Genomic DNA, 22,752 nt, shown 5'->3' with positions numbered 1-22,752 from the left:
AAGCACTCTTGGATGTGTGTGTGTGGCCTATCTCTGGTTCTGTACATTGCATTATGCCTTTTACTAATGAGATTAAAATGTGGTTATGAAGGAGCAGTGTGGTGGAACTAAGAGGTGGAGCTTCTTAAGCAGTGATGAAACACTTGGTAACATTGTGCACATGCAGCAATCGAGTCAAAGCTTTTGGGGCTATAAAAGTGTGTTTCTGAAGAAAACTATCCTCTGTGGTTTGTGCATTGTTTCCCCTTATTTTAAATATATAACAAAAGACAAAAAATCAAGAATGCATAAGGCTTATTTTGCTTGAAAAACAGCTCATTTTTCTTCATGTTGCTATTTAATTACAGATACAACAGCTATGAATGCCTTCATGTAAAGCATGCATTATAAATTCATCCATCCTTGTATAAACTACTTGCTTGTTCTTTCTCTGGTGGGATACTTGAACAGACTGCTGCTTGTAGGTCTTTGTTTACAACCAGGCTAATGTAATTATTCTCACCACCTACGCACAAATTAACATGCAAGCCTTGTCGGAGGTTTGAAAAATGCATGGGGGAATGTGATTTAATGCAAGGATAGGCCTGATCTTTTGAGGCAGCGTCTCGATCGGAGCCTGGCGGACCTCACAGCTGCAGCACAGAAAAGAGCTGCAGCTAACATGCTCCAAAGTACTCTGTTAAGGCACACATGCACAGTGCAAAGACACACACACTCAGGCAAACACAGAGCTTCCCAGCTGGGTTTTAGCAGGGGAACTCTTATCTCAACTGAACAAACTCTTCAAGTGATGGGAATGTTCTCAGGATGTTATCTAGTCCTCTGTGGAAATGAGATAGCCAGCCACCTTTATCACCACCCTCAGACTCAGGAGGGCCCCTGACCGTTACTGCAACAAGGACCACTAAGGCTGCCAGGGGACACCAACCAACTGGCTGCTGAAAAAATAACACTGCCAGGGAATTGGAAGCACTGCAAGAGAAATGACTGACAGGAGATTGGAAGGAGTCTTAAAGTTTGGGTGTAGTTTAACCCAGCCAATTCGAAAGACTTTTGGACTCTATAGTTGCTGTTTAGACTATGTGCTGAGTGTTTGAACAAGATTAAGTGTTAGGCATAAGGAAAAGTCCTACTGTGAGCCTTGACATCGTATCAAAAAAGATATTGAAAGTGGGGTGAAAAATCGAAAGAAGTCAAGATAGCTAGACGTAGTTATAATTGGCAAAAGAATAAACAGAAATAAAAAATCTTTGAGATATGCGATTTAACCGCAGCATCTCCATAGCAACTCTCTTTCAAGTTACATCTTTAATGAATAGGTAATGCACAAAATGAAAAATGCACAACTTCATAATGTCAGAACGGATGCCAAAACTGATGTGGGATTTACAAAAAAAGGAAGGTAGATCTTGTTTGACAAAAACCAATTTTGCTGCACACAACAGAATGTGTCAAAACAGCGCAGCAGCCTTTTTTTTGAAAAGAAAACACACAAGCACACACGCATACACGCACACAATGTACCATGGCAACACAAATCTTCCTTCTGTTGCTGTTATTTTGACTGTCTGGCAAATCCACCTCTTGTTTTCAAAGCATTTTTTTCTCTAACAGGTGCAAAACCTCTCAACTCAACACATCAAAGAGACACATGCACCTGTGAATAAATCACAGCAAATGGTAAGAATCCAGACTAGGGCCTCCACCAACACCAAAGAGGTAGGATTCAAAGTGACTGATTTAATATTCATGAAGTGCAAGGCTTTGGTGGTTGAATGCTTGTTTACTGAGATGTGCCTTTTGTCCTTGGGAGAAGGATTGATTTTCTACCATGCAACTGTATTTACATATACTTGCCGGCTACGTGATGTAACAGGCATGCAGTAACACACTAAACATGGCACATACAGTACGCACGGCCTGACACGACTAATGATTGGCATGTTATTTCAGCGTTCTCACTCTTCTGTCGAGTATTAAAAGCCTTACTGCTCTTCTGACAGAGCTAATGAGACTTTATGATTTTGAAGTGTTGGTGGCTTCTGTGCGGAGGAGTTGTTCAAGTTGTGGCAAGTCCAAAGAAAAGTGCAGTCTGCGAAATGCACCCACAGGGACAGAGGTGCCAGACAACCAGTCGAGACCAGGAACAACCAACCATCAAACCAGAGCACAGGTGTTTTTCCTTAATAAGCGCTTCTTTCTCTCTCATCAGCAACACTGCTGGCCTTCACAAAATATTTGACAATAGTTTAGGCAAAATAGCAAAATGCTCCAGGCTGTTGTCTCAGTGACATGGCAGAAATAGGGTTAAAACAGACCTGGAAACCATCAAAAGTAATCTCCTCATCAGACATCCCCCTCCTAATTGTGCACCTGCATCAGGGGATCGTTTTTTCTGACGGCGATGTGCCAGATAATCTCAAAGTGAAATCGCAAAAGGCCCACAGATTCACACAAACATCTCTCAGCCATCTTGTCTGAGAAAAGACTGAGGTCTGCTTCACCTTTTAAAAGTGAAACAAACGCCTACAAGGTCAGCGTGGTATGTGGATCAGCTAATTACAACAGCTGAAAGAAAGCTTGTGAGAAAAATCCATCTCCCCGGTGAGTATTTAAAGAAAGAAAGCAGCTGGTCAGAGCATGCTCTGGAGAAAACATCAGCTATTGGAGAGAGTGGTCGGGGACACTCTTCACTTAAGTGCTTTTCTCTGAGCAGTGCTCGCTGTCATTGGCTCCCACGCTTCCTCCTCTCTCTTTATGGGCTGCACACACACATATCCATCCTTTTCATCCCCTGGGGTGAAACAAGCCCATGCATTATGACTCAAATCAAACTTAATTTATTTCGCATGCTCTAATTGAATATCTCCATGTTGATATGTATTGAATAAAAATAGCAGGATCATTTTTCTAATTATTCCCCCCCCCCCCCTCCCACATTTTCTCTCACAGAACATGCATATTACACAGGGGTTTTGTGGCTATTACATTTTTCATACAACTTGGCCCTTGAACAATGAACAACTCACTGGCTAGGCAGGCCAAATGGCTCATGTAACCCTGCTGCCCTCTGCTGGCAAAACTGTGAACCACCAACAGTCCTCACGTAGACTAATAGTGGCACTCAAATCAGGCCTGTGCACACTGATGTTCAGATGCATCCATAGCTACGTTAACTCAGCTTATGCTAACTTGAGTTCAAATAACATTGTGCTACATTGCTATATTGCGTTTATGAAATGTTTGTAGCAACTTTGGCACATTTAATAGAGTCAACATTAGCTGATAGTTCATTCTTCTGCCTGAGGCTGACTGAACTCTCAACAGTTGAGATACAAAAAGTACCTGCCATTGATTCTGATCATTTTATCACCAGCCTTACAATATTAGAAATACAGAGATAAAATCACTTAAGTACTAGCAAAAGTATTGAAGTAGTTTTTGCAGGTTCTAAACTTTGAAAGTAATCACTTTGCATAGTTTCTATGCAATAAATGTTACTTAAACTATGTTAATGCTTTTTCCAATCTTGGAACATTTGATATTGAGTATGCTGTGGGATAAATCTTGGTTCACAATTTTTAATGGATTACAGCTCATATGCAAGTGAAGGAAGCTCTGTGCATGCTATGGCCCCCTAATGATGCCATCTGGGCATTAAATGTAAGAATATCTTAAGGCTTGGATGGTGTTGAGCAGTTGGTAGCTGCCAGCACTTGCAGGGTGTCAGACTGGTCAGAATCGTCTCGTCCGAACCACATAAACGTCTCCCCCGCCTGTGCCAAAGCTGCCTCTGCAGACTTCTGCCTGTGGTTGTGAGGGAAGCGCCGGTTTCTGGATGCAGAATCAACAACCTCCTTCACTATGAAGTCACTCTGGTAGGCTGTGGCGTTCCCTCGAGTCTCTTTGGTGCTATTGTCAGTTCCACCATGGCACAGGCAGAAACGGGAGATATGCTGTCTGCGATCATCAAGACACTTCCTTCTTCCCACACTCTGAAGTACATCAACATAGAATAGACACGGTCCCCTTTTAAAGGTATAATGTGGTGAATCTTGTGTTCAGCAAAACCTTGAACCTTTCACTACATACTTACATGAGAGAATACAATGACGTCGTCTTTTAAGGCGTGCTTGTTGTCATGGTCTGAGAAGGGATACTCTCTGGATTTCTGCAAGTTAACCCATAAAACTCATACTGGGAGAGCAACTAAATACAGAACTGTGATAGCAAGTCCAAGAAAAACTATCAAGGCCACTGGCAGTGACTATGATATCAAAAGCAGTAAGGCCATGCCTTATCTACATACACACCTGCTGACTTTTCCATTTAGGATAGCGTTGAAAGTTTAAAGCCTGAGGCAACGATGACTTCACTTGAGTCAGCATGATCCCAGTGCTTGTACAGTTCTCTCCAGTCTTTGTCTCATTTTCTGATAAACCTGGATGAGCAAACTGGGAACAAAATGAAAGAAAACCTAATTACACATCTAGGTTTAGAATGCTATGATTTAATTAAACCAATGAAATGAAGACTTCTTACCCATTTGCAATCAGTGCTCACTGAAAAATGACGCTTTCCGCCTTTTACCATTTTTCCACTACAGCTTGAGGTGTTTAGACCACAATCAGTAAAACCAAACACGCACTCCACAAACTGTGCAACTTAACTACTAATGCCAACACTGGCGACCATGGAAACAGGCAGCAAACAAACTGCAATCAGATCCTAGAGATCAGAAACTGAATTCTGATGATTAAAACAAAACAAAAAACAACCCCAAAACATTTTGAAATATTTCAGATTTGTAATCAAACAGAATGAGAAATACACCACAATGAAATTCTTAGTATTTAATCAGTTAAGGAATACAACATGCAATGTTTAAAATAATAGTCTTTGTTCAGGAGAGGGGATTTAAAAAAAAAAAGTCTCTTTATTTTCTTTTACAGGTGATAAAGAAGACAGTAACACATAATTACATACAAGAGTGTGCAGTAAACTAACACTGAGCTTGATTTTTCAAAATTACTAAATGTTTAATTTGTTGAACAGTAATTAAAATGTTAAAAAAAAAAACAACTGAAAACTATATGAAGTTGTTTCAAAGGTTAACTGATTAAAAGAATAATAATCGTAGAACCGGAAGGGTTTGATGCATTGATCATGAAGATGATGTCCACATATGATCAGCTAAACTTCAGGGTGACTTGTGATGTGAAACTAGGCACTCTAACTATACGTCACAAACAAATTTGCATAGTATAGTGGATCTTTAAATATATTTTTAGATAAATAATAAAAATAGATCCATGTGAGCAATTTGTCCTAACATTTGCAAAGAAAAACCAACTACATTTTCATTATTTATGTCATCATTTCATCTATAAGCACTGGGGAGAAAAAAAGTGTTCTCCCTGCGATCTGAAGGGAATATTAGGCCTGTGGTGGACCTGAGATGTGACACTGGTCTGGGAGTCCACTGTGCATATCTGTTGGATTATTGATCCCTGAGGACAAGATAGGCAGACACAAAACAATTACCACTGATTCTTTTGACCAAACATTGAATTAAAGGTCTTGAGCTGTAGATTAAAGTGGTGGGGGAAAAAAAAGACTTTAATGTATTCGCTATTATTGCAACATTCATACATTTTAGAATTCATTTTAAAATCTTGGTACTGACTTTTAAAGCTTTGAATTGTGATGCCCCTGCCTACATTTCTGATCTGTTAGAACCCCACGCTCCCTCTCGCAGCCTGAGATCATCTAATCAAAGGCTGCTGCTAGTCCCACGAACACGTTTTAAGACCAGAGGAGAGAGATCTTTTAGAGCGGTGGCCTCCAGGTTGTGGAATGCTCTCCCTCCATCATTACATTGCATTGATTGCATTTATTCTTTTACAAAGCAGCTTAAGACTCATTTATTTAGACTGGCTTTTAATTAGATTTGTGCTGAATGTTTGATTGTGCTATTTTTTTTGTTTACCTGTTTTTATTTTACTGTGAAGGACTTTGTAGTTTTTATGCTGTGAAGAGTGCTATATAAATAAATTGAATTGGAAAAAAAATCTTGCTCAAAAATAGCATTATATCAAAGTGGTTGCATATGAATTTCCTATTAAATCCTTAACTACCATTAGGTTTTATTAGTAGCTGGGTCCAAGAGTTCATATTCAGTACTTCATGTACTGTAACTCTTATGAAGTTGCCACTGCTATCTAGTTAGATGGTTAAAAGCAAACAAACAAAAAAATATCATTTTGCACTATTGTCTCATTTTTTCATTAGCACACTTGTCTTTAACCTACGACCTAAAGCTTCTTAATTTAAAGAGCAAAAAGGACGGCCTAAAAGTCAGCCATTTGTTTGCATCTAATGTGTGTTAATATCTATATGCAGATTCTTACTCTGAATGGCTGATGTAGACTGTGCTGCATCACTTGAAGAATTGGTCGGCGTGGGCTCATGCTCTTTCCCCACACCTTTCTGGAGGTGCTTCTTCAGATGTTTGGTCAAATGTTGCCACCTGGTAAAAGGGAGCAATCCCAGACAACTTTTAAGCTTTAAAGTGTGACCATGCTATCATATAAAGTTAACATATTTAAATTTTTGAGCTTTGCAAGTCACACAGAAACTCCTGAACTCATTATCTCACCTTGCCTGAGTGATGTTGTAATTATTCAGCCTGTCCGCTTCCTTTATTTTCTCCTCCATCCATCGCTGTAATAGCCGTTCTTTCTCTCTCAGTGCATCTGCAAGAGCTTCCTTTAGGCACTGCTGATCCACACGCAGGGCTGCTAACTCTTTGGATTGACACTCTATGGTGAACTCATATTCTGAAAGGGCTTCCTTCAGGGTGTTACTCCCTTTAGCCAGAGTAAGTGCCTCTTGATGGAACTGAGACACACTGTAACAGCAAAGTATTATAATGGTGACGAACTGATCCCTTATATTCTGAATACAAAATCCCAACAATCGGCCTAACCTGGAAAATTATACTTCTTTATTTCAGTGGTTCAGTATTCCTACGAATATAAAATAAATTTATTATATGACCAAATTAACTGTTTACTACTCTAGGATTAATTGGCAACATATTGACTAATTATGGGGAAACTCAATTTGAAAAATACCTTTACTAGATCTGAAATATACCGTGAATTAACACTTTCCTCAATCTGGTCCATCATGTGTTGCTTTTACATTGTCTGTGTCACCTAGTGTGTTTTTTTAATCTTGGAATCATAGTCAGTACTAACCAAGGTATTTGAATTACCGTGATTGCCAGTACTGTACTTCATCTTCTTTGAGATGGAGGACGGTGGTAAGGTCGGAGACAGTTTGAGATAACTGGGTAGGCAAAACAAAGGGTGAAGTGACCCAGATCAAAAGCAGACAACAGCACACACCCATTAAAGATGATTATTAAAGTATTTTCTCCACTCCTCTGAACCAGTTGCAATAATGAATGTTTATTTATTTATTCATTTTTTAAAATAAAGGTCAAATGCTCTGAAAGTTGTTTCATATTGTGAGATGTGGTGTTCATGCATATCAGTGCAAATATGCTGCTCTGCATTTTACGTAAACGTCTTCCCTGTAGTAGAAAGTTTGAGCCGCTGGGGCGTTTAATCATTGGATTACTCCTCATTTAACCCACCTTATCTACCAGGTGCTCACTCTCTCTCAGCCGGAGTCGAAGCAGTGTGGCGTTTCCCCCAACCTCAACTCCATGTCTTTCTAAACTGAAAATAAAAACAAGTGAGCAGATTTAAAATACTTTACAAAAAAAAATCAAGCAGAGGACAAACCGATCAGCGCAAACGCCAGATGTAGGGTAAGTTAAATTCTGCATTTCTAACCTCTGAGACTGAACATCAGCCAAAATCTCGTCGCGAAGTTCAAAGCGTTCCTCCAGCTGAGACACTAAAAGAAAACAGGCAGACGTCCTTAGGCTCTGATAGAGAGGACAACATCAAGAGAGGCAGAGAAAAGTTAATCTTACAGCTTGTGAAAACGCCAACAAAGGGGAGCTTTTCTCTGTGGTCTCTATGCTGCAGCCCTTGGCGCACGTGATTCTTCCAACTTCCCATTATAATGGACACTTTAAGGAAAAACCTGTCACGTTTGCGCATCCAGTATAGACTATACTAAAGCAGCTGGATCACAGCGTCTTCTGCCCTCACATGAAGTCTGTGTCATCCACGCAGGAATTAAATGCACTCAGCAAAGTTTCACAGCTCCTCCCTTTTCACTCACCAGCTTGACATTCCACTACTGGCTAGACATTCTTACAAGGATCCCTATTATATTATATTATATTATATTATATTATATTATATTATGGACAGCAGAAACATTAGTACTCGAATATAATAATTACTTAGATGCTTAAATTGTCCCTCCACTGCTAATATTTTCATGACTTATCATCTCATAATTTATAAAAATATCCCTGCACCTAAATGCTTTTGTTTGAGATGCTTTTTTACATATTTAAAAAAGTATCACAACTTTTTACAGGTTTTTAACAGCTAAATACCTGAACAGAATTGCACTGGAATTGTTTGCGTACCTCACACTGAATCAAATTGTTTAAAAAGAGAAAAGTCACACCACATGCAAAGCTCACGTTAAATTAAAAACAATGGTGTGAACAGGGAATTTCAGAATAAAAGGTATCAGAAGAATGTGCTCCACTTTTCCAGAAAGAACTTATGAAAACACTTCCGGTTCATCTATTTTTCACAATAAATCGTTTCAGATAAAATATTTTTCCTTTACTAAAACAAATATCTAAAGTTATAGCTTTAAAATGTAAATGTAAAGATGTTATTATTATTGAAAAGTTTTATTCTTCGAAACAACTGATAAAATTAGTTTTGTAACTCTTTTTGCCTTGAAACAGGAAGTTGTTGTTGGCTTATTGCTAGCGCTTGCGACTGCTCTGTCAATAGACTGGCTGCAGGCTACAGGCTTGTGTAAGTAGTCACGGAGCTAAGAGCTAAACATTAGTCGTTTACAAAGCAAGGAAAACTGTTCGCCTTCGTGTCGTTTAGGTTTAATTAGTCTAGTGAAACTTCCATTTTACAGCTTTACGTGCCAGGGTTTCTTTATCGAGGAGCTAGCTTGTCAAGCTAACTAACTTTGCCAACATGTTGACTTACCTCATTCGTTATTCGACTGATGTATAGACGGTCCACGGCTTGTCGAAGCCATGGACATGTTATTTGTTTATTAAATCGGAGTTGTTTGGTGAATTAGATCTTTGTATGTCCAGTATGAGCGCATCAGCTGGAGACGGAGAGCCTTGCACCCCCTTGGATAATGCAAAGGAAGAAGTCAGTGGTCCTACCTGCACTGGAGACAACAGTAAACATGTAAGTAACTAGTCTGCAAGGATAATCTACCATCTAGTATGTAGTATGTTGTCATGTATAACACTCTTTAATTAGTATTTGAAGTGCTAATGTTGAGTTAGGCTACAGTGGATTTATAGTGCCATCTGTAAACATCCTATAACTTTAGTGAGAGTGGGAAGCAGGTGAAGGAGAGCCTGATGAGGTGGATGAATGCTCTGGAGAGAAGAATGAAGGTCAAGAAAAGCAAGACATAATACATGTGAGTGAATAAGAGCGAGACAGGTGACAGGGGAGCGAGACAGTGTAGATGAAAGGAGTAGAAGTAGTGAAGGTAAAGGATTCCATATGCCTGGGGTCATCATCATCAAGTAACGGACAGTACACAAGAGCATTGAAGAAGTGAGTGCAAACAGGGTGGAGTGGGTGAAGAGGAGTTCCAGGTGTGATTAGTGATAAAAGGACATCAAAAAGGCCTACAAACCTACTGTGATATATGGTTTGGAGACCGCGACACTGACAAAAATGGCATTTGGGCATTTGCAGGAGAGAGATAGTGGATTTACTGGGCAAAAGATGTTAAATATGGAGCTGGAGGAAAAAAGACAACCAATGAGATTTGTGGAAGCAGTAAAGGAGGAAATGCAGAGAGTTGGTTTGACAGAGTATAATGGTACAGATGGGTTGAAAGGAGGCAGACGATCCACTGTGGTGATCCTAAAAGGGTGCAGCTGACAGAAGAACATCAGTGTGCATACTATACTCATGATAATCAACTGCCAGACATATCCTTATTTAAATGTTACTCTGTCAGTGCTGTCCATTCATTCTCACAAGCTTGATATTGTTATTTTTAGGAATCCTCAATATGCTCAGGCAGCAGTGAAATAAAAAGCCGTGCTGTGGTCAAGTACTGCGCAGCCCCACCACCTACCAGCTATGCCCTCCTGCAGGAAAAGACCGACTTGAAGCTACCTCCTGCCAACTGGCTGAGAGAAAACCCCCAGCTGGGCAGCGCTGGGACCACTATATTAGGATCTAGCAGCAAGAGCAAGCCCTTTTCCAGGTATAATTTAGAAAAGGGGGCACGGGTTTAGTTTTTATGGGAAAGATTGAATTTGAATTGGTGTCGAGCTCATGATTGAGGTAGATAGGCACCACTTTTATCATTACACCAAGTATTAAATCTTTTGCTTAAATGTAATTTGCGAAATGGTTAACTATATGGCAAAAATAACTAAAGAGGGCACAGCATGAGTCAGAACCAAATGCAGTTAAAATTATGGATAGGTACACACTGGACAATGCAAATGCCCAATGTATACTTTGGCTTTCACCACCACTGGTGTGGGTGTGTCTGAATGAAATCATAAGAAACAAGAAATTAAGAAAAAAATGTTAGTTATATCTTATTACCTTATTTAAAAAAAATGGTTTACTTCTCAAGATTACATTTATGAGGATATGCAGCTTTAATACATTCAGTTCTATTTCTTCGAGATGTTGCGACTATGTCTGGATGAGAGAAGAAACTAGGTAAAGTTTCTATTAGCAGCAGATATTCTTTTCCTAATTGTGAAAATCTGCTTAGCAGATCACCTGTGTTACTGGTCCTTATGCACTTGTGGAGACCCATGAAGACTGATACTCTATCCGCAATAAACGAGGTGTGGAATGGAGTATAGCATAGTTGCAAAACTATGGTTCAAACTCACAGTGGAGGACTTTTCACTACATAATTCAAAGTACTAAAACCCCCCAAGCTGCTGCACTTTCATTTAGGATGTGAGTGGGTAAATTATGGATACGCTTGAAGACGAAGACTTTAATTATTGCTATGCAGTTAGTTTGTATTGAGTAAACTGTTTTTCTTCTTTTGCAGTTTTGGGATGGCGTACGAGTTCATCGACTGCATTGGAGATGATGTTGATGTGGTTTCAGACTCAGAGGTTTGTGGAGCTGCTGCAGAGCTATTTCTTTGTTAGCTTCAGAGGCATGCAGTTGATGTTAACAGAATTCTTTTTTTTACCTTCAGAACATCAAGAAGCTTTTGAAAATTCCCTACAGCAAGTCCCATCTGAGTATGGCAGTTCATCGTGTGGGGAGGACTTTGCTTTTAGATGAGCTGGACATTCAAGAGCTTTTCATGAGATCCTCTCAGGTACAGCCGAGCGACACTTTTTAAAATCAAGAGGATATTGCCTCCATTATTAATTTTAACTGTGAAGTAAGGGGCATCTATCAATGTTTAACATAAAAGCTTGATGAATAGGGAGTCCCAATGGATATTTTTCCAGTGATTAATTTATTTATTTTTGTGTTATTTATTTCCTGTTCCTGTTTCAGAGAAAATACATTTTTACAGAACTCTAAAACTGATGTTTTAGATTTAGTAAAAACATTGAGAACATTTCACCCTGTGCAAAATTGATGTGACACAACAGATTAGTTTCGCCCACTGAAATGTGTAAATGCAATTTTTATTTTTATTTTTTTGACAATATGCTGAAGTGAATATTGGCTAGTACCAATATTAAAATTATTATTATTGTTATTAATCATGGTAGTAACTGTTAAGTGAATATATTATTTAACTCTCAATGCAACTTATGTGTTGTAGACAGGAGACTGGACATGGCTGAAGGAGTTTTACCAGCGGCTAATAGATCAGAAGTGGCAGAGAAAAAAGAAGAGTAAAGAGCACTGGTATCAAAAAGCAATCCTGTCAAAGTTTCTCTATTATAGGTGAGGAGTTGGCTTTGCTCGAATAAATGCTGGAGTTGAACGAGAGTTATTCTTCAATCTGATAGTAAAACAACTTTTTTGTTTTCGTTATTGTTTTGTTTCTTGCAGTATAAATGGTGATGGGGCTGCTGAGCCTCAATCAGATGGCCTGAATGAAGGAGAGGAGGACAGTGGTGCTGATGAGTTCAGCTCTTCATGGCCTACAGCCTTCACTAGCACGTCTAATGCAGAAGAATCAGAAGCTCCCAAACAGGTAAGTTAAGCTTTTAGTCATCTCTGGAATTAAATTTTGTATTTGTTCCACATTCAAAAGTATTTTGTGTCACATGAGATGAAATAAAAATGAAGTGTGCTGTTAAATGTGCAGGAAAGTGTTACCGTCGACAGCAGTTTTGCTTTGGGCCAGGTGACCTCTGTTCCTAAAGAGCAAAACCTCCCGACAATCTTCAATGAAGGAGAGAACGGCCAGGTAACACAATCTTTTCATCCTTCCTTAATAGTATAATACTACAGCTAAAAGCACATGCCCTGTGTCTACATGTATCTTCTGATTTTTTATTTTTTATTTTTTTACACTTTGATGTCCCTTGCATGACAGGGTTTAAGAAATGACTTTGTACGAAACATCATGTGGACTTTTGAAGACATACACATGTTGGTTGGGTCCAACATGCCTATTTTCGGTGGTGGTCGTTATCCTGCCGTCAGTCTGAGACTCAGGTAGGATTTTAATTCATTGGTTCCTACCCAGGATCTGAAATTAGCACTCGTTAGGAGCTAAATGACAGTGCAGTCATGCATTTTAATTGTATTTCAATTTGATTCTTTTAGCTCCTTCTGGGTATTTGTCTCACCAACATAATGTTAAATTATTCTTATGACATAATGAAACAGTTATGTAATAGGTTGGCATACATTATGTAGGGCAGCGGTCCCCAACCCCCGGGCCTCGGACCGGTACCGGTCCATGACTCGTTTGGTACCGGGCCGCGAGAGTTGAGGCTCAGGTGTGAAATGTGTGGTTTTCAGGGTTTTTATCGGTTTTCAGCATTATTTTGTTACCGTTTTTATCGTTAACTCAGCTTTCCTGGGTCTTTTCATGTGTGTTATGAATAAATCTTCTTTTTTTCGGTACCAGTACTAGTTTTATTTTGTTGTATTTATCCGCGACACCTTAAAGGCCGGTCCGTGAAAATATTGTCGGGCATAAACCGGTCCGTGGCACATAAAAGGTTGGAGACTGCTGATCTAGGGCATCATAGCATGTAAATATTGTTCCTAGAGTCATCTTTTAATTTAGGATAACTGACTTTAAGAGGTGAACCAGCATCATTGGATTCATCCTGCTACATCCTTCCTGCTCAGTCTCAAACATCGAACTCTGTGTTTTGTTTTTGTTTTTTTTCAGGGACAACAATAAACCAATCAACATTCTGACAGGTATCGACTACTGGCTTGATAATCTGATGTGTAACGTCCCAGAACTTGTCATGTGTTTTCACGTTAATGGCATTGTTCAGGTAAGCTAAAATATTTCATACAGTAGCCATGCCTAATAGAAAATCATTAGATAAGATGATGGTACTTGGTACTTACAATTTTAATATTGATTTGTTCATCTGAGTGGTGGCTGCTGGAATAAAGCTATTTGCATAATGTGTTTTTGAGAATTTGGGACTATAAGGCTTCATCCAGAAGGAGGAGACTGTAACTCGCTGCGCAGAGATATTTGAAATTGTTCTATACTGTATGTAAGAATATAATACAACAGCACAAGAGACATTAAGGGTGCAGTGGTAAATAAAATCCTGCTTGTCCTTTTGAGATTTAATTTAAGAAGGCCTCCACAGCTTAACAATCAGCAGGCTTATGGCTTCTTTTAATCAATAACACATGTTCATTAATTAAGTTCATTTTGTGTGTCGGGTCTAAGGTGCAAATGTCATTGGGGAGTAAAACACGAACCACAAGCCTAGGCAGTGCCTGTGCCTGTATGTAATGCACTTGGTCGATGTTTCCACCAAGTTTCACTAAAGAGCAGTGTGTACAGCATATATGATCCAATTAGTTTTTGGAGCAAATCTCTGCATAAATTAGTTTTTTAAATCAGGGGAAAAATTGCCCTTAGACTTAGTCTACAAGTTCAAAATGATTTCACATTAAAAGACAAACATGTTGGAATGAAAAATCTGTTAAATGTGATAAGATGATTGGTTTAATTAAAAGGATATGTGTGAATGTAATATAGTGAGAGGAATACATAGTTCAACTTCATGCTTACGCAAGAGGTTCTCCCATATGCAATTGGTGATCCAATTAAATGGTGGTAATCCTTACTGAAACAATTTGCATATTACCGTATTTCCCGGACTACAAAGCGCACCTAAATATTAGCCGCACAAGCTAAAATCAGGGGAAAATCCTGTTTTGTACATACATTAGCCGCACCTGACCAAAAGCCGCAGGTGTTTCAATGTTGACTTATCATATGTAAGAGAATATGCACAAAGGGAATTGTCAGGAAAGAGATGGCTGTTTGGAGACATCACTTTTATTAATATTTTGAAAAACAAGTTATGGGTACATATTTGCACATGTAGTACATAACAATAACCTACAGCACACCAGAACAATAGATTCGGCCTACCTTTTAGGCTCAGGTGCAGTGACACAGCTTTAACAAGAAGAAAAGTCAGTCATTCACCACCATCTTTCTCTTCTTCCTACGCACTAAAACCACCAAAGTCCTCTTCTCCAGTGTCGGATACAAACAGGCTCATGATGGCTTCGTCATCCACTCTTCTTCTCTCCTTCGTTGTCACTTTCAAAACCAAAGAAATCCTCATTGTCAGTGTCAGAGTCGAACAGCCTCAGAAGGGTCGTGGCGGTGTCCTCCTCTCCATCATGCAGCAGTCCAGCCCTTCAAAATCCGTTGGTGATCGTGGATGTTTTCACACTTTTCCACGCTGTCAGAATCCACCGGTGGAGTTGGGCATAACTTGCTTTTTGGGCATAACTTGCAAGTTTATCGCCGCTCATCATCCACGACTCCCGCTGAACGCGTAGCGCTACTTTGAAGTTTGTTTTTCGCGCTACTTCGTACGGCACTACGTTGCCTGGCGGACGGACATGTGACTAACATACCACTCTTGAACCCCGATCCTTCCGCCAGGCAACGTAGTGCCGTACAACAGCGGAACACACAAAACAAATCGTCTTACGATATGACAAAAATCACGGACAATCCATAGAAAAGCCGCACCTGACTAAAAGCCGCAGGGTTCAAAGCTTGTGCAAAAAGTAGCGGCTTATAGCCCGACATTTACGGTAATTAGGATAAAGTTTTTCTTTGCTTGTGGGAAAAATAAATAAATAAATAAAACAACAAGTATTGTGAGCATAAGCAGTTTGTGCTGTGGTGCTCATGGTGGGAAATTTTCTCATTGTTTTTGATTTTTACTTCAGAAATACGAGATGATAAAAACAGAGGACATCCCTCATCTGGAGAACTCTACTTTCTCCACGAGAGTCGTGAAAGACATCGCCCAAAATGTCCTTTCTTTCCTGAAGTCCAACTGCACTAAGGAGGGTCACACGTACTGGCTTTTCAAAGGTGGGGGGAAAAGTGAGCAGGAATGATCTAAAAGTTGTATTATTTTGAAAAAGTGTTTTCTAAAGTAATTTCTTAAATCCACAGCCAGTGGGAGTGACATTGTGAAGCTTTATGATCTTACAACTCTGTGTGAGGAGGCTGAGGAAGAGAAATATCAGAATCCCTTCACTCTTCCTGTGGCTGTATTATTATACAAGTAAGTATCTAAGACAGACAATACGAGCGGCCTTGTGTTGTAGGAGTCCTGCAGCTGTGAAAAGTGGTTGTAAAGTTTGAAGTGTGGGGGTGGGTGTTTGGATAGCACTGACACCTCACAGCGAGAAGATTCAGGGTGTAAACCAGTTGAATAGATGTGTGGAGTTCGCCTGTTGTCACGTGACTGCAGTTTTTATCCAAGTGCAGTTTAACAGCTGTCATGTTAGTTTGATTTCTTCTAAATTGGCCTGAGATGAGGATGTGAATGACATCTGTCTCTGTGTGATAGCCCTTTGATAAACTGTTGAGCTTTGTAAGGTGTAAATCAAATTAAACCAGTAGTTACCGGGCATGCTAGTACGTCAGTGTGTTTTTGTTGTTTTAACTTTATGTTCATGTGTGTGTGACACAGAGTGGCCAGCAACTTGATGCTAAACGCGCGACAAAACAGAAAGCACTATGGCACAATCAGAACTCTGCTGCTAAACTGTGTCAAACTTCTACATCAAGACAGACATCCTCAGGTAGGTGCAGATTTTCAGACAAATGAGAAAGTCGATACTCTTTCCAAGTTAATAACAGGTTGTTTTACGGTGGCCCTGAAAGGTCAAATGAACTGCAACTTAAGAAAACACCAGCAAAATAGAAAAAATGCTGCAAAAGGTGACAAAGCACAACAGAAGTTGAATAAAACACAAAGGAAGTAGAAAAAACCTGCGACAGACTGGCCACCTGTTCAGGTGTACCCTGCCTCTCGCCCTAAGACAGCTGGGATAGGCTCCATCACCCCCGAGACCCTGAAAAGGATGAGCGGAAGAGAATTGATGGATGGAAGTAGAAAAAACAATGGAAGTGTTTCTGAAGGACTGCACTGAGACACGGTTAAAAGAAGCAGAGGCTTCATGAATGTTGTGAGGGAGAAGAAGTGTGCTTTTGCAGTGTTTTTCTATTCGCTGCTGTTTTCTTAAGTTAAAAATAATATTTAAATTTAATACTAAACACTAACAGTGTGAGCCTCTTAAAATGTGGAGCGATGGACTTGTGGTATAAAGAGGCAAATTTTAGATGACTTTGTCCAACTATTAATGGATCTAAGTCCTTACTATCTTTCTCCTGCTTCTTCTTTGATATTCTTATTTTCGTTTGTATGTTCAGACAGTGGAGAAAATGCAATGTGAAACCACTTGACTAACTCTGAGTATGCCATTACTTAGATTTGATTGAACTTGACTTCAGCCCTGATCTCCTCTGTCTTCTGTCTGCTCAGATCATTGCCTCTGCCCACTATATGCTGTCAGAGCTGTTCCAGCTCGACGAGCCTCTTGAAGAAGATGGAGGGGAGTCGCTGCGGGCCGGTGGTTCAGAGGACAGCTACAGTGACGAAGACAGGGAGGAGGAAGAAGAGGAGGATCTGACGGAGGACAGCGATGATGATGGTTCCTACAGTAACTGCTCCAGCCCGCAGGATGATAGCAAAGCGGTGGCTGTGATCCGCTCTGTAGGGGAGCTCTCAGTCCCGGAGAAGTATAGATCCACTCACCAGATCAGAGTGAGTGAATCTGTAAAAGTTTCCACAGCCTTCTTAGCATCGACTGAATGGTGGAGTACAGAAATAAATATCTTTATATACATACAAACTAATATTTTCTTTTTCTTTTTTAAACTTCTTCAGCCAAGTTGTGCTTTCCCCGTTTCTCAAGACAAGGAAGAGAGATGCAGACTTGTCCTGAGCTATGTGCTTAAGGTGACTTTCTAAATGTTTAATGTGAATGTTTGTTTGCCTGCAGTGCAAAAAAAATGTGACTTTTCAAAAAGTTTGACATTCTCTTCTATATTAAAGGGCAAATACACCTACACACATTTACACATCAAAGTCTTCTTGCAGCTCTTGGTTTATAAACTGTTTTGTTAAACTGCCTGAAGTGATCTCAGTGTCTGTTTGGTTTGTCTGATGTTTAAAAATGGGGGGAAAAAGTGTGGTTTTGAAAAGAAGTGACGTTGTCAGATGTCTGTAGACGGTGTCCCATCTCTGCTACAGACAAGCAGCTTCAGGCTACAATAACTGCTACTGCCTGGATCTGTTATTGGACTGTTGGTGGTCAAGATGCATTATGTATAAAAGTCTAGGTGTCAATTTGGACACGTCGAAACGATATGTTACTAAATTGATTGGATACAGTTTTGTAATGCTGTAACATAATCCACAGGGATTAAAGGCGGTGGATGGCAGCATCAAGAAAGAGAGCGATCTTCCAGCTGCTGACCCCAACACACCCATCCCTCTCAAATATGAAGACAGAAGTGCTACTGGAGCCTGTGCAACTGAGAAAGGCATCTCTCTCCTGCTTGAAAGGGGTAAAAACAACTTATAATACTGCAGAAGAAAACGTGATATAGACAAACATGGTTTTCACTGAGGCTTCCTTTTCCTGTCTTCTTGCTTTTTAAGCAGCAGGTCCCTTGCAAGGGGAGCCGAAGCACACAACACGCTCAGGGATGATCCCCGGCTCCTGGCAGCATCATATGAAGCTGAAACTCTTCTTCAAAGCCTCAAAGGCCTACTACGTCCTCTCTGATGCGGCCACTAACTTGCTGAAGTATGGGCGAGCGTTGCGTTACATCAAGCTATCTCTGCAGTGTTATGGTGAGGTTCTTTAACTGTTTCATAATCAATTAATTGAAACTTAAACTACATTTCTTTGTTGTTTAATTTTAATCTCGACAGTGACAAGTTTCTTCAAAATTGTCTTCTTCCATCCCCTCATCTTCCAGATGCCTATTGTTCAGTGAGCGGTACACTGCACCCACATGTGCTGCTGTTTCACAGCCAGTGCCTGTCTCTGTGTGGGGACATCCAGCTGATGTTGGCTCAAAATGCAAACAACAGAGCAGCTTACCTGGAGGAATACAGCTACCAGACCAAAGAGGACCAGGAGATTCTGCACAGCCTGCACAGAGAGAGCAGCTGCCAGGGTCAGTCTCTAAAGAGAAATTCAGTATATTGATATTCCTGCTGCTATGGTGTGCAGTGTCTTAAATATTTCACTGTCTTCAAAGTCATTCACAATAAATTGTTTAGCAAAATGTCCTAAAAAGTATTCCATTCCTTTTATTCTCTATCTACTAGCCTTCAGCATGGCAACAGACCTAGCGATGGACCCAGAGTACCAGCTGTTTGTTAGCAGCAAGTGCTATGAGGCAGCATATGAACTACTTGTCTCTGAGCCTTTGAAAGATCTTACTTCAGATCAGCTGAGTCAGGTTCTCAAACGACTGGGGAACATACGCAATGAGATGGGAGTCTATTACATGAACCAGGCTGCAGCCATGCAGGCTGAGAAAGAGGGTAAGTTACATTACAGCAAATGCAGTTTGTTTAAAAGAGTACGGCGAGAGTTATTCTTTCTTTTTCTTTTTTTTGTAGTATATCACCAGCCTTTTTATTCTCCTGTTCCCCTTCTAGTGAAGAAGTCTGTGTCTGCAGCAGAGCAGGAGATGTGGAAAAAGAGCTTTGGCTTCTTTGAGAAAGGGATGAAGGACTTTGAAGCCATTGGGGACAGCACTAACACAGCCTTACTGCTGTGTAATACTGGCAGGCTGATGAGAATCTGTGCCCAGGCCCACTGTAACCTCTCTGGCGATGAAGGCAGAGGAGAGTTTTCACCTGAAGAGGCTCTTTACTACAACAAGGTGCCACACTGACGTTTTCTTAAATTCTTGATTAAGTGTTCTTACTAACACTCTGCTTTTTTTGTTTTTTTTCAACCATCTGTCTCACTGCATCTTGACTGTGCCTAATCATACTATCTTTGCAATATTACCTCAGGCTATAGACTACTACCTGCAGGCCATGAAAGCATTGGCAAGCAGAGAGAAGCACTCAGCAGTGTGGGACAGTGTAAACTGGGAATTGTCCACTACGTACTTCACACTGGCCACCCTTCTGCAGGACTACGCCCCAGTATCCAGGAAGGCCCAGGAACAGGTGGGTTTTAACACATTTGGAGCTAGGTAGAATATTAAGGCTTTAACACATTTTACATTATTAAGGATATCAAAATCGTACTTGCATATATTTTTGGCTAGTTTACACGGTACATGCAATTTATATTCACTGCAGTTCTCCCTCTTTTGCTAATGATGCATGTGTGGACACCTTCCCTTTGTTATCAGATCACTTTGGTCTACTTGTCTGACTTGTAGCCTTTTTGTGTCAGGACCAGCTCTGCGCTGATAAAGGGACACACACTGTGCATGAATTGGGTCAGCAAACACCACACACCCCACTTGAATAATCATTATAGTGAATCTTTGGCTGGAAAATGATTTCAGTCCATTAGTCACTCTTGTTGGTAGCACTTCAGTTTACAGCTTTATCCTTGCTATGCTGAATCTCTCACACTTGCAGCTGAGAAAGAATTCCTCATTTCGCCAAAAAAAGCAAGGACAAGATTTTTTTTTTTTTTTTTTTTTTGGGGGGGGGGGGTGTATTTTTGTTTATCTGCTTTGTTTTGTTGTTTGTTTGTTTTTTATGTTTTTATCATATTGTATTATACCTGATATCATCATTTCTCAGCCATGAAAGTAAATAAATATTGTGTTTTAATCATATTTTCATCACATTTACAAGTACATTTTATTTCTTATTTTTCATACACAGTAATTTTTTATTTATCCATTCCTGTTTGTCTTACCAGATTGAGCGAGAGGTGACCGAAGCAATGATGAAGTCTCTCAAGTACTGCGACCTGCAGACTGACTCTGCTCGGCAGCCACTCTACCAGTACAGAGCCGCCACCATCCACCACCGCTTGGCTTCTATGTACCACAGCTGTTTTCGCAATCAGGTGGGAAGTTATGTAAAATTATAGAACAGTAGAAAACCATTCTCCTTTCCAATGTCTTGGATGCTCTTTGTGTTAATAATTGGCATTTATTGGCTCAATGCTTTTTATGCATGCCAAAAATAAAATATGTGACTCTGGGTAAGGAAACGACGTTCACGCTGACTAGAAAAGAACAGAAGTGGGATACGCTGCCTGTCTTTATACTTGTAGCGGTATAATGAGCTGATGGATGTCTGTGTTTCTGGCTGTAATTGTGTGACAGGTGGGGGATGAACACTTGAGAAAGCAGCATCGGAGCTTGGCAGAGCTTCACTACAGCAAGGCTGTCAGTTTATTCCTCAGCCTCAAAGACGCACCCTGCGAGCTGCTCCGCACGTTACTGGAGAGGGTGGCTTTTGCTGAGTTTACGATGGCAGGTGCGCAGCTATTCATTATGATGACTATCACAATGTTGGCTGCAATGTTTTGTTTTATTTTTGTCAGATGAGGGTTGAATTGAAAAACAGTGTTTCTTTTCAAAGCCTCTTTTGATAATTCTTCATGTTGTTTGTCCACAGGTCAGAACAGCAGCACAGCTAAGCTGAAGAGCCTGACTGGGGCAATAGAGATCATGACAGAAACCCGCCATGCTTTCCAGCTGATTCATAAAGAGCTACAGGAGGAGCAGACAGAGGTGAGTTTCACAGTAGCTCATGGAGGATTTTTCCTGGCTCAGGGGTGTGATTTATGCACTTAAGCATACAGCACAGGCAGGGAGTTTCAAATTCCTTATTTAACAAAAATCTAAGTGTTTTCTGACCATTTAATAAATCGAATGAGTGTATATTATGTTAATGAAGCCCCAGTAACCCCATTACAGCTAAATTCTTCTGAGTAGTAAAAATAACTTGGTGGAAATGACTGAATTTGTAAAGCTTTGGTAACATACAGTCTTTTCCTTCTACTTCTTGTTCCATAGTTGAATGAAACAGACTCTGCTGAGTCAGCAGAGTCTTCCGACGTAGCCAATGGCCCAATGGCAGGACTGAACCTCCAGGAAGTGATGAAGTTAATTGGCGTATTTGAGCCCAGTTTCTCCTTCCTGCTCCTGCAGGTGATCAAACTGATGACGACAGCGAAACGTAAACCAAGGTGAGCTCCAGTATGAAAGCTGGTTAGGATATCTACTTAAATTTTACACAGACCTTTATTTTAATATCAGTCTTTAATGTCACTGCCTTATTGCTTACCATCATGAGATGGCAAGAAGCTATTGCTGTAAAACAGCCATAAAATAATAAAAGAAACCCATTGGGACTAGATCAAACTTTTAGGGAAAAGTTCCTGGATTTAATGAAACAAGAAACATTTAAAGGTGATATAATAAAGCTAAAATAGATCATACTCTTTACTGTTTATCACATTGTAATAATTAAGTAGCGGTCCTACCTGACAGTATATGGGTACAGCAACATTTACTATGACTACATGAAATGTATTTAAAAAGGAAAAAACAAGAACAAAAGAGATTAATTGTGAATTTAAGCAACCTTTTCATCTGCCCTTTTGAACTCTTTCATCTTTATTGCAGCAATAAGGACGATGAGCTGCTGAAAACCTATAAGAATGTATACTCCAAGCTGCTTCGTGCTGAGAAAAACGCTCCTCTTGTCAGCCGCGTCGAACTCTACGTTGAGCTCCTGCAGCAGCTGATGCAGCGGACAGGAAGTGACGACACAGGCACACGCAAGCCATAACAAGGAAGACGCTCAAGAATCTGACTCTGCTCTCTGGACCTCGCCGAACTTCCAGGGTACATTTTGGAGAAGACTTGACATCCTCAAAGATGCGATGATATAAAATAATGGCTTGTAGTCACAATAACAGGCAAACACTCAGGCCAACCTGTCTTACTCTGAATTACAGTCTCAAGGCTAACTTCACCTCCAGCGCCTTCATCTTTTTCTAACATTTGCATCACAGGTTTTAAACTGTACATTTTTGTGAAGAC

At 40.1% G+C, this 22,752-nt stretch overlaps 2 protein-coding genes across 6 annotated transcripts; one reads left to right on the top strand and one right to left on the bottom strand.

Moving 5' to 3' along the window:
• Positions 1–2,936: 2,936 nt before the first annotated feature.
• tex36 (testis expressed 36) lies at positions 2,937–4,651 on the bottom strand. Its single transcript, XM_080869131.1, has 4 exons — positions 4,543–4,651; positions 4,314–4,454; positions 4,097–4,171; positions 2,937–3,995 (listed from the first exon to the last, which is right to left on the bottom strand). Exons 1-4 carry the CDS (start codon positions 4,591–4,593, stop codon positions 3,675–3,677), a joined length of 588 nt encoding a protein of 195 aa, XP_080725257.1. The 5' UTR covers positions 4,594–4,651; the 3' UTR covers positions 2,937–3,674.
• A 3,081-nt stretch (positions 4,652–7,732) lies between these two features.
• On the top strand, positions 7,733–22,696 carry edrf1 (erythroid differentiation regulatory factor 1). Of its 5 annotated transcripts, none has more exons than XM_080869127.1 (25): positions 7,733–7,840; positions 9,284–9,383; positions 10,220–10,428; positions 11,245–11,311; positions 11,398–11,523; positions 11,983–12,107; positions 12,216–12,360; positions 12,475–12,576; positions 12,706–12,827; positions 13,516–13,627; positions 15,573–15,720; positions 15,805–15,916; positions 16,328–16,439; positions 17,183–17,464; positions 17,588–17,659; positions 18,123–18,270; positions 18,368–18,559; positions 18,688–18,888; positions 19,043–19,605; positions 19,742–19,900; positions 20,613–20,762; positions 21,025–21,178; positions 21,320–21,435; positions 21,721–21,893; positions 22,333–22,696. In XM_080869127.1, the coding sequence occupies exons 2-25, from the start codon at positions 9,285–9,287 to the stop codon at positions 22,496–22,498; spliced, it is 3,855 nt and encodes a 1,284-aa protein (XP_080725253.1). In that variant the 5' UTR covers positions 7,733–7,840; position 9,284; the 3' UTR covers positions 22,499–22,696. The 5 variants fall into 5 exon arrangements, with proteins under 5 accessions (XP_080725253.1, XP_080725252.1, XP_080725251.1 ...); XM_080869126.1 differs by lacking the exon at positions 7,733–7,840 and adding an exon at positions 8,838–8,984; XM_080869128.1 differs by lacking the exon at positions 7,733–7,840 and having other exon boundaries at positions 8,858–9,383; positions 18,365–18,559; positions 19,043–19,261; positions 19,379–19,605.
• The last annotated feature ends 56 nt before the right edge of the window (positions 22,697–22,752 follow it).

Source organism: Rhamphochromis sp. 'chilingali' (assembly GCF_963969265.1).
Source record: "Rhamphochromis sp. 'chilingali' genome assembly, chromosome: 20".
Classification (NCBI taxonomy): Eukaryota; Metazoa; Chordata; class Actinopteri; order Cichliformes; family Cichlidae; genus Rhamphochromis; species Rhamphochromis sp. 'chilingali'.
Note: the sequence above shows the minus strand (reverse complement) of the source record. Positions and strands in the feature narration are given on the sequence as shown.

Coding starts and splice junctions, on each gene's coding strand:
- tex36 (XM_080869131.1), bottom strand. CDS start 4,593: ATGGTAAAAGGCGGAAAGCGTCATTTTTCAGTGAGCACTGATTGCAAA. Junction 4,172..4,313: donor CTAAATGGAAAAGTCAGCAG/GTGTGTATGTAG, acceptor GTTAACTTGCAG/AAATCCAGAGAGTATCCCTT. Junction 3,996..4,096: donor ACGTCATTGTATTCTCTCAT/GTAAGTATGTAG, acceptor GATGTACTTCAG/AGTGTGGGAAGAAGGAAGTG.
- edrf1 (XM_080869125.1), top strand. CDS start 9,276: ATGTCCAGTATGAGCGCATCAGCTGGAGACGGAGAGCCTTGCACCCCC. Junction 15,917..16,327: donor GTGGCTGTATTATTATACAA/GTAAGTATCTAA, acceptor TGTGTGACACAG/AGTGGCCAGCAACTTGATGC. Junction 18,889..19,042: donor CAGAGAGAGCAGCTGCCAGG/GTCAGTCTCTAA, acceptor TCTATCTACTAG/CCTTCAGCATGGCAACAGAC.